At 41.1% G+C, this 11,320-nt stretch overlaps 1 protein-coding gene across 2 annotated transcripts; it reads right to left on the bottom strand.

The window, feature by feature from the left end:
- Nucleotides 1-1,552: 1,552 nt before the first annotated feature.
- Nucleotides 1,553-6,909, bottom strand: LOC103009986 (procathepsin L). Of its 2 annotated transcripts, none has more exons than XM_057549327.1 (8): nt 6,765-6,909; nt 5,450-5,586; nt 4,695-4,817; nt 4,452-4,598; nt 4,129-4,353; nt 3,518-3,683; nt 2,703-2,820; nt 1,553-1,951 (listed from the first exon to the last, which is right to left on the bottom strand). In XM_057549327.1, exons 2-8 carry the CDS (start codon nt 5,573-5,575, stop codon nt 1,852-1,854), a joined length of 1,005 nt encoding a protein of 334 aa, XP_057405310.1. In that variant the 5' UTR covers nt 5,576-5,586; nt 6,765-6,909; the 3' UTR covers nt 1,553-1,851. The 2 variants fall into 2 exon arrangements, with proteins under 2 accessions (XP_057405310.1, XP_057405311.1); XM_057549328.1 differs by lacking the exon at nt 6,765-6,909 and adding an exon at nt 6,597-6,744.
- Nucleotides 6,910-11,320: the final 4,411 nt, after the last annotated feature.

Here is an 11,320-nt window from a genome sequence, read left to right as displayed (position 1 = left end):
ATTTGCTTTTTTAAATCCCAGAAGTTTTTTTTTTTTTGCTTTTCAGACTTTTATATCAGTCAAAAGGTAACTGAGATTAGGAAACATGGCCAAATTAAAGTTTTACAGGCAAAACACCTAATGTGGTCTTATTACTCTAACTTTCATCAATCACCAACCATTAACAGAAATAGGCAGGCTATAATTGCTTTTAAGATTTTGTAAACATACCTTGGAGATACTGATTGAAATATGTGCTATGAATGGAGGTTTCCTTATTACAGAGCCCTTTCCCTCCCCTAAGAAGGTGCCCAAGTTTTAGAGCTACATACCCATGTAAGCCAATTCCTTCCTCACATTTGTTGAATTCTCTCTCACCTTTCCTTATTTCCTTTGCAACTTAACTATAATAAGGAACTATTTAGATATCTGGACTATAAGTAATACTGGTAGTTAAGTTTGTACCTCAGATTTTTGTGATGATCAAATTTGTTTCCAGTTCTACTTATTTCAAGTCTATTGGCTCCTTTGAAAAATCCTGTTAGATGATAGATGCGGTTTGGAACTTTTTGCAAGCTTAATATATTTGAAAGTTAGAGAAACACCAAATATACTAAAATATAATTTAGACTGCAGGGGGTCTTCTGATTTGAGAGACTTGAAACTTTTATTAAATAAAAAGCCACCATACTTTCATTCAATTTAGCACCTAGATGTTTCCTTAGTCTTTAGTTGTTCCAGAATGCTGTACACAGCACTCTGAGTTAGCCTGCTGCTGTAATGTAAGATGAAGAAATCCCTGACTGCATGCGGTAGACTGTATTTTGCAAAAATGGCTGTGGACAAAGGCTAGTGAAGGTTTTGTGGGATATAAAGTTCCAGTTGTGCTCCATCACTCATTCCCTTCACAAGGGATAATGGCTGGATTAAATATTTCTGCAGTTTATTCCTTGTTTTTCCTTGATTGGGAACATGAGATTTTTTAAAACATATACACGTGCTTCTTTAGCTTGCAGAATGTAGGTATATTTTTACTTTTATTTTTCTAATAAAAATACATGGTTTCTGCAGAACAGGTTAAAGAAAATAATCATCCCTAATTCACCCAGAAGTTTGGCATATTTCCTTCCCATCTTTTAAATATACAAAAATACTGTTTTATTTGTATTCACTATCGGTGTAACCATATGCTTAGGCTGTTTTGTTCCTTTCTGAGTTTTTTAATTCAGAGATTAGTTAGCTAAGCCCAAGTTTGGCCTAGTGATCTCTCATCAATCTTCTGAGGCCAGAGGACTATTTTTCTAGGCCAACCTCATTTCTTATGAATCTTGAACAGATTTCTCCAGTTACTAACAAGCACCTGAAATTTGTTAATCACAACCATTAAATTTACTTTTGGGAACACTAGGTAACATGGTTGACATAAAATCTGCATATTTAGAACTAGAATATCTTCAGAGCCACCCAGTGTCTTTCTCCTAATGAACCATTGGCACATTCAGTTATGTCTTTATAGCCCAATTATATACCCCAACTACTACAAGTTAATGCATTAAAAAGAGAAAGTTTCACCTTTACGTATTGAATTAAAATTTATTGTAAAAGGTAAAGTTTTATGTATCCTTTTAAAAAATAAAAATTCAAAAGTCTTAGAGTTAAGCAATGAGTCTTCAACATTATAAAGCTATTTATAACAGTAATTAAAGTAGTGGTAACATCTAACCCTTATAAAAATGTCACAGAATTCAATCACAACTTGGATCCTCAGTGGTTCAAGTATCTTATCTTATACAATAAGGGTTTGGTCAGTTTTAAGATAAAATTCCTCCAGGTATGCTGTCCTCAAGTCCTCTATTATCACCATCCATCAGCTCACACAATGGGATAGCTGGCTGCTGTGGCAATTCCACAATGGTTGTTCTCGTCTTTGGCCATTTTTACGTACCCATTCCAGCCCCATTCTGGACCCCAACTGAAAGAAGAACATGTTTTCCATTTTATACAAAGCATCAAGTACACATTACCTTCATTAATAATAATAACAACTAATAATTAAAATAGTGCTTAGCATGTATCAGGTACTATTCTAAGTTCTGTTACATATATTTATAAGTATATTAACTCCTGTGGGTCCTTATCTTAACTTTTTAAGATAGAAAACTGAGGCAGAACTGGCATTCCAATGTAGCAGTCTGTCTCCTCAGGCTCATCTCAGTTAAAGAACTTTAGCTGTGAAAATTGATCCTCACAACCCTCAAAGACCTCTGAGAGCTGGGAGTAGAATGCAATGGCAGGATATCAAATGATATCAGAAAGGATGCACAGAGGCCACTGGACTCTTGGACAATCTTTCAGACTTAAAGAATGAGCAGAGGCAGATGTTTCTGACCACTACTCCTTGTTCAAAAATTAGAGACAGAAAAAGGAAACCAGCCCTCAACTCTACAGGTGCAAAATCCTTCATATGAAACCCCTGGGGCTGGATGTGTTTCTGAATTAAGAAAATTTTCAGAATTTAGAAATGCAGTGTTACAAATACATAATACCCCAACAAACTTGCTACAGAATCTTATAATCACATATCAGTATTTCTGTGTTTAAGTGGGAGAAAGACTTCTGGGATTTCAAAATTGAGCTTTTTTGGACCTGAAATCAAATACTGATTCCAAATAAGGATTCCCTTTTCAATTTAAAATATAAATATAACATTTGGAGTTTTATACCTGTTCTTGACAATCCAAAATTTATTGTTATTTGAATCTTTTCCTTCAAAGCCATAGCCAACCACCAAAACACCATGATCCAGGTCTTTGCTGCTGCAGTCTGAATCATAATAAATACCTGGGAGAGTAAAATTCAATGTTAGGGTGAGGAGTTCCAAGTGACACATGACAGTAACCCAAGCTATCAACCAGTTAAAAGAAGCATCTCAAAATTCAGTGAAATGTCATAAACAAATTCCAAATAAGACTTAAATATCTGACCAAAAATAGTAACGGCTGATGAAAAGGAAAAAGAAAAATTTAACTCACTAGAAAGCAACAAAATTCAACAAAATCTTAGATATATTTTCTACCTAAAAAATATTTCCAATAATAAGACCTAGTTATCAAGGTTAAGGTGATTTAGGCATTCAACTACTAACTACTAATATTAATTAGCATAATCCTCTCTACTCCTTGAATGCCAGCTAAGAAAACAGCACAAAACAAAAAAATACTTGAACCACAGGGTTCTTTACAGATCTAACTACAATAGTAAAAAACTTTTGGAAAAAGGGACCAACAATTGAAGAATAGTTACATAAATTAGGTTGTATACAAAGAATTAATTACATAGCCATTTAAAAATATTTATGAAGTTTGTCATCATGAGAAAATGCTTAAAGTATAATGTCAAATGGAAACATCATTGTTATTAAATGCACACACTCAAAATTCTACAGTCCTAGAAAACAGGACTCCATACCAGAGTCAATCATGGTCGTGTTTTCCACTTTTGCCTGCCTGAATTTCTATAATAAAAGACAAACACCTACCTGATTTATAGAACTGGAAGGATGTATGGCCTGCATCAATAGCAACAGAAATGGGCCCCACAGTTGCCACTGCCTTCATAAGGGCCTTCTCCCGCTGAGGGATGTCCACAAAGCCAGTGTCATTGACGGCAGAACACTCAGGCTTATAGTTACAGCTATTTGTTTCCTTTAAAGATAAAGGGGAAAGAGACTTGATTACTACCATCCACCTTATGAGGAACAGAATTATAAGACTCAGCAGTTTGCAGCTTAATAATTTCTAAGTCAATTTTGTTATAAAGCAGCCCAGCAAAATGCTATTGATTGGTTTGAAATTGAAAAATTAGTAGATATTTCTTCAGTAAGACCACTTAGGTCTACCTGGCCATAAGAAATTTTTCACTATGGAGAAATATGCATTATATGCAGAATGGTGTACATATTCTCCATGTTACATAGAAGTAAGACAAGCTATGTTAACCATCTAATCAGAGACCTGTGCAACAGCTGATAATTTATAATGACAGTTCTGACAGTTTACATCTAAAATATGAATGCTGAATAAGATGTCTGTTATCTCTGAAAGTGTTCAAAAGCAGAGCTGTAATGACAAGATAAGGAGCTCCTTTTACCCTTCCAAGATATGGATAGGATTCCTCTGAGTCCAGGCCTCCATTGTCCTTAACATACTGGAAGGCATTATCCATTAAGCCACCACTGCAACCCTCATTGCCTTGAGGCCGAGAGCAGTCCACCAGGTTCTGCTCACTCAGTGAGACAAGTTTGCCAGTTTTCCGGAACATCTGTCCTTCAAGGGCACCAGTGGCACTAAAAGCCCAACAAGAACCACATTGACCCTGAAAATAAAAAAGCCATCAGTTTACAAGACAAAGACCAACAACAGCCCATATACCTAAACATTCTTAAGAAGATCTGAATCTGAATACTGTCATACCTGATTCTTCACAGGAGTTACATAGCCTTTCTTAGTCCAATCCACAGATTTGGGGACTTCAAGAAAGAGAGGTTCATGGAACACTTTCCCCTTCTTGTGCTTCTGGTTTTGAAAGCCATTCATCACCTGCTTAAATTCTTCACTGGTCTTTAAGGAAAAGTAAATAAAATGTTGAAGAAGTTATTTTGCTAAAGTACTGAGAAGAGGAGGCACAAGAAGTTCAGCAACTCATGCCACACTCACCATGTCACCAAAGGCATTCATTGCCATGGTGAAGCCATGTTTCCCTTGGCTGTATTCCTGATTGTGTAGGTCAATCATTTTCATATTCTTCTCCCACACTGCTCTCCTCCATCCTTCTTCATTCTAGATGCAAACATAAAACTGGTCATTTTTACTTCTATTTAAAACCCAACGCATGGGGGCTTCCCTGGTGGCGCAGTGGTTGAGAATCTGCCTGCCAATGCAGGGGACACGGGTTCGAGCCCTGGTCTGGGAAGATCCCACATGCCGCGGAGCAACTAGGCCCATGAGCCACAACTACTGAGCCTGCGCGTCTGGAGCCTGTGCTCCGCAACAAGAGAGGCCGTGACAGTGAGAGGCCCGCGCAGCGCAATGAAGAGTGGCCCCCACTTGCTGCAACTAGAGAAAGCCCTCACACAGAAACGAAGACCCAACACAGCCAAAAATAAATTTAAAAAATAAAGAAAATAAAGGAATTAAAAAAAAACAAAACCCAACGCATGTTCACCAAATGGATTTGCAGACAGAGAAAAGGAAAAACTATTGTCAGGGATGGCTTTATACTTTTGGGAGCTGTTCTCCAAACTCTGACACAGGAAAATATGCCCATGCTGTGCTCAGAAATAGATGCCATTAAGTTACTGCCTTGATAAAAGCTAAAACAACTACTCCAGAAACTACTCTCTGGCTATAAACTCCAACAGCATAGACCATTGTCTGTGGGGTCCCTCTGGACATTTTCAGATGTTACCAACCATGCCATACAGTCTCCCGTGTGTTGCCTTCCACTGGTACCAGTGTGCATCTAAATTTTGATCAAGTTTTGGAGCAGCTGAGGCTATTCCCAAGCAAAGGGCAGTCAGGAAGAGTGAAAGATTCATGTTTCAAAAACCTAGGAAGGAAAAAGAATTAGTATTTGATGAGGCCAATGCTTTAAAAAAGCCATCCTACTTTCTCCTGGATGTTATAGCCACTATTGTGGACTAAGAACATTTAAATGATCTTCTCAAATATTTATGGAAAGTCTGTGAAAGAAGGCTAAAGATATAGGTGGAGAAAAACAGGTCAAAGACTTACACAGTGGAGGTATTTGATTCAGCCATCAAAATGAAAAACAGGCTGACAAGTGCTATAGGAATTGAAACAGACTTCACTATGAGTGCAATGATAATTTAGGTTTTGATAAGAATTTCTGCCACAACTTATGTATCGGAATCTTAAGGCAACAACTAGGAAGCCGTTGGTCCAGGTTATTTACTGAACGTATGGAGGTGACCCAAGAATTTTATTTATCAGGACGCCTGATCCTAAGTAGGGACAGACATGGATCTCAAAGAGTTAGATGGCTACCTCACACCTTTCTTCTTGGCTAATAAACAGCAGGGGGTGAGATATGCCTTCGAATCTCTGCTACCTAAACTGAAACCTTTCTAAAAAACCTTCCCAGGAGAAGGTGGGCAGGAGTGCACACAGCGCTCTACCGTCCCTACCCTTGTCCTGTGTAGCCCACACACCCTCCCTCGCCCTCCAGACCGGGCCCGCGATCACGTGGCACGACGGCGCCCAGAACCCCCAGTTCTCGTGCCCGGTCAGGGCCAGACTGCTGGGGCTCAAAGAACCCGCCTGGTTTGGGCCCGCACCCGCGCTGTAGGCGGGGCCAGGCCAGGGACTTGCTGCCCAGCTCCCAGCCCTCCGCACACGCCCGTCCCTTCCAGAGGCTGTTTACGGCGGCGCAGGGAGTGACTGGCCCCTTAGCCCGGAGTTCAGGGGTCACACTGCCGCGACCGACCCGGACTTGTGCCTGCCACCTCCCAGAGGCTGACCGGCCTAGGACCGCCACCCCCCCCCGGGTTGTGTCAGCTCTGCCCTGGGTTTCCCAAATAGCCCTGCCCCCTTCCCCACCTCAAGGCTGCCAAAGCTTGAGGGAGCGCCGACCCAGCCTCATCAACTCCCGGCGGGCAGACGCTGTCGTTCCTGGGGGTCGCGCCTGCCCCCTCGCCCGAGTCCCTGGATATCCCTTCCTCCGGTCCCTGTCCCTGACCCGCCTCGGCCCCAGACTAGGTCGCTGACCTGCGGCTGCCACAGCTGCGCAGGCGCACTCCACGGACGCACGTAGCTCTCCCCAGGTCTCCGAGGCCGAAGCTTCTGGCCGGGTCATGCCTGACTCTGCCTTTAAGGCCCTGGTTTGCGGCCCGCCCGCCCCCGCCCCCACCGCCTTCCCGCGCTGCGATTGGCTGAGCTGGCCAGTGGGCAGGGCCTCCGGGCGTGAGTACTCTGCGCGCGTGATGCGACTCTGTCCCAACTTGTCCCAGGGAAGGCAGTGCTAGCCTCAATGGAACCGAAGACGAAGAGCTGGGGGTCCCTGGGCAGCGCTGAGGAGGAGTCCGGCGTCTCTGGGGACCTGGATCAATTAATTACCTCGATTGCACTCGGCCGGTGGTTCACGAAAAGAAGCTATAGGGAGCCCCAAGCGGATTTTCAGCGTAACCCTGTGCCTCCTTTAGTCCTGGAGTTTTTGGTGAAAGTCTGTGGGAGGGCTGAGAACTGTCTAGTTTAGGGGTTCCCGCTTATTCCACAGCAAAGGTGGGGAGGGCTGGAGGAATGCGGAGCCCTCCGGCAGAGGCGTTACCTCCCGGGTTGAGGGTGGTACCAGCTGAATTTGAGAAGAATCGGAGCGGAATGGCAGTTCCGCAAAGCCCGTGACGCGCTGGTCGCTACCCAAATTCCAGGAGGGAAAGGGGACGGGCTGGGTGGGTCTCCAGAGAAGGCATGGCATTTTGTAATGTCCCTTTCCTGTCTTCCCCGGTCAGGGGTTCTTCTCGCCTCTCAAGCTTTCCTCAAAACCAACAGAAACGAGTTATTTACAGAAAAATTTGTCTTAATTAAAAGAAGAGCGGGTGAGAAAGAGCAGAAACCGCTTTTGCTTCCCCACTCTCTGCATTATGGATCTTTAAGTCTTCCTCAATATCCAAAGTGCTTCTCTTCAGATATAAGAAATGTACTTCTAAAAAGAGTAGTTTAATCACATTTAATGTCAGGATTTAGGTTTACATGGTTCGAAGAAATGTTTTAGATGGAGGAAAAAATAGAGAGCTAAAGATTTAAGGAAATTAATTCAGAAACTTTTTAAAAAGTGACTTTAAAAAATTATATAAGAAACACATTCGTTATAGAAAATATATTTTAGAAAGTAAACATCCCCGTGCCCTCAACCATAACTCCTTTATAGGCATCTTTCTCTCTCTCTCTGTATATATATGTATATAAAACAAAAATGGAGTCATAGTGCATGTCGATTTGTAAATTCTTAGTTAAAATTAAATTGGTAACCTTCATAGAAGCACAGACGAATATTTTTAAAAATCAATTTATTAAAAATTTCTATTTTGTGTCCTTTCAAGTAGAATCCCTTTCCTCAAACACAACTAGGGGTCAGAAGTTCTCAGGTGGTTACAGAAGTACATTGTATTGCATATGGCTGGAGGGTTTTTTTCTTTTCTTTTCTTTTCTTTTTTTAGAAGTAGTCATTGCAGTCAACACAAGTATCATTCACACATGGAAATAAATGAAAACCACCTACATGGGAGCAATTTGCTATGAGGAGGGAGACAATTCTTCTCTGGGTGAGGACAAGCTTTATAATGAGAAAACAGAGTAGTTTCCATAAACCCTGATTAGAGGCTGTTATGAGGAAGGTGGAAGAGGAATAACTAGAAATGGAATACCCTTTGTGATTGGTTTGGGAAGAATAGTTGGATTTCTCTGGTTTGTCCTGGAAGTGGAAGCAAAAATAAGTTCTTAGTCATTCAGGAAGTCCTGACTGTTCTGAGGTGGTTGCTACAGAATTTTCTTTTGGGGGTCAGCGTTCTATTGTCATATAAAGTCTAGCCATTGTCCGTTTGTTTACTTAGTCTATCACAAGAAATCTAAGTTATTCTAACATGTGGGTTTTACAGTTGCCCTTGGGTCACAGCTCTTTAAGATTGCAGAGGGTGGAAAAACCTGCTACTTCGTGACCATCTGTGACTGGAGCCTGTGTGGCTGGTGCTGCTCCAAAGAGTAGTGTCTCCTTTGTTTCTTGGAATGTTATACAAACACAGTGGAAGGAAAAATGGACTCCTTTTTTAGCAAATATGCTCAAACCCTAAAATTAAATCAAGAAATATCTAAATTCAGGAGAAAGCCATTTAAACAAGAGAGTGGATTATTGCTCCAACTCATGAAATCTACTTATACATTATCTGTTAAATAATAGCATTACAGAGATGTTATTACTAACCATTGTGTTCCTTTTCTTCTATTCCCATTTCTTTGCAAAGTAACTTAGATGAGTGTTAATTATTAAAATGGTCACATTTTAGCCAAGTAACCAAGCCTTAGCTTTGCCTTTGATAAAATGCGTTGGTTGAATTTAACACTTCCTATTTAAAATGCAGTACCCGCAAAAGTATATTTTTGTGTGCATTTGTCTAGATTTCTTTTGCTCACTAATGAAATAGGATATAAATTCTTTACCCCATCTCTGTAAGTTTTAAACCATGGGGGAATGAACAAATCTTGTGTGGTGGTATTCAAGACCCTGAGGCCACTAAACACCTCTCCCCAATATAACAACCCCCTCCAATTTGTTTAACTTCAGTGAGCCACGAATTACTCTGAGAAACATTGTCCAGTCCATTTGTAAAGTGGTTTATTACCATTTATAATTTTATAGAAAAGAGTATGTTTATGATTAGATGTTCATATGAAGCCATTTAAGAAATAATTTATTTTTCTAAGCTGTAACCTTGCTTTTCCTATAGGGTTAAACAGTCAGCCAATTTGTTAAGTTAGTAAATCAATCTACAAGAATTAAACTCTTACTTTGTGCTCATTGACCGCTCCTTGTGAGTTTGTGCATTTACTTAGACACATTCTACATGTAACTTTCCTGGCAGCTTTTCTGAAGCTCAGCCTTTCCATTTTAAAATCTGAAATTAACTACGGTAATCTTGATTTTACAGCATATGAACACAGCCATGATCAATATATTTAAATGAGATTATGGCAAAGCATATTGGTGCAGTAGGTAACATAGGAGCTGAACTTGAGGGATTTTTTTCCCCACCCCTAAGACTATAAGAGGACCTCTTCCTAAAATCTGAAAAAGTCTTTTCATGAAACAAGGCATATTAGTTTCTTATGGCTGCTGTAACAAATTCCCACAAACTTGGTGGCTTAAAACAACAAGAATTTATTCTCTCACAGTTATGGAGATCAGAAGTCCAATATCAGCATCACTTGGGCCGAAAACCAGGGGTTGGTAGGGCTGTACTCCCTCCAGAGGCTCTAGGAGAGAACCTGTTCCTCTCCTCTTCCAGCTTGTGGGGCCCCCAGGCACTCCTTGATTTGTGGCTGCATCACCCTCATCTCTGCCTCTGTGGTCACATTGCCTTCTCCTCTTCAGTCTGTGTCAAATTTCCCCCACCTCACTCTTACAAGAACACTTGGGCATTTAGGCCTACCCAGATAATGCAGGGTAATCTCTCCATCTCACAATTCTTAATCATATTTACAAAATCTTTACAATATAGGGTAACATTTACAGGTTCTAAGAATTAAGACCTGATATGTTTGGGGACCATTATTTAGCCTACTACACATGGTATAAGTAAGAACCAGCTTCTTGACTGTGTTTCAAACTTGTGTTTAACATATCTTTAGGCTGGCTTCACTAGTACAGCTAAGCCCTCTATATGACCTTCCTGCTCTGTAACTTCTTTGCTCATGTGCCTGATTACAGGCAACAGCTCCTGCCCTGACTCTCCTGCTAGTGCAATGTTTGACACAGTTTTTTAGGTTCCAGGGCTCCCACGCAGCAGTTTTTATTACCTCCCCTTCCCTCCTTACTCTGTCCACAACCACCTATTCCATGGTCTCTGCATATAAAAGCACTGCTCACCCACTCCTGCCCTGAGGTATTTCTGGTTTAGGCTTTGAGCATCTCCCTATTGCAGTCATCCCCATTAATAAAGTCTTTCTTTGCATAAAGTCTTTACTTGCATAAAGTCTTTCCCCTGACACCTGTATCATTATGTGAAGTGGTCAAGACCTTTGTGCTGTTAATAGAACTTGCATACATATTCATGAGGGGGGAGGGTATGGGGAGAGCAGTGTTCCACAGGAAAGGCATCTCCATGTGTGAGTACCTGCTACTCCTGGTAATTAAAGCATGATTAGAAAAGGTTCCTGTGATGATAATGATGATTCTAATAGCTAAATAACACAGATGCCAGGTACTGTTCTGAGAATGCTATACATACTCCTCCATTTACTGTTCCCAACAGCCCTATGACAGTGGTTCTCCAACTTGAGGGTGCATCAGAATCACCTGGGGGTCAGATTGTTGACCTCTATCCCCCAAGTGTCTGATTCAGTGGGTCTGGGATGGTGTTCCAGGATTTGCTTTTCTAACAAGTTCCCAAGTGATATAGATGCTACCAGTGGGGACCCACTTGGCGAACCACTGCCCCAGGAGATGGGTGCTATTGTATGCCCCATTTTACAGATGAATATGGTCATACCAGTGAGGTATACAAAATCAAGAGTGGTGCCAGATTCCTCTCTAAAGTGAAGAAATAAATGTG

Source organism: Balaenoptera acutorostrata, chromosome 6, assembly GCF_949987535.1.
Source record: "Balaenoptera acutorostrata chromosome 6, mBalAcu1.1, whole genome shotgun sequence".
Lineage (NCBI taxonomy): Eukaryota > Metazoa > Chordata > Mammalia > Artiodactyla > Balaenopteridae > Balaenoptera > Balaenoptera acutorostrata.
This window is presented reverse-complemented; position numbering and strand designations above follow the sequence as displayed.

Coding starts and splice junctions, on each gene's coding strand:
- LOC103009986 (XM_057549327.1), bottom strand. CDS start 5,575: ATGAATCTTTCACTCTTCCTGACTGCCCTTTGCTTGGGAATAGCCTCA. Junction 4,599..4,694: donor TGAATGCCTTTGGTGACATG/GTGAGTGTGGCA, acceptor TTTTCCTTAAAG/ACCAGTGAAGAATTTAAGCA. Junction 2,821..3,517: donor CTTCCAGTTCTATAAATCAG/GTAGGTGTTTGT, acceptor TTACTCTCCCAG/GTATTTATTATGATTCAGAC.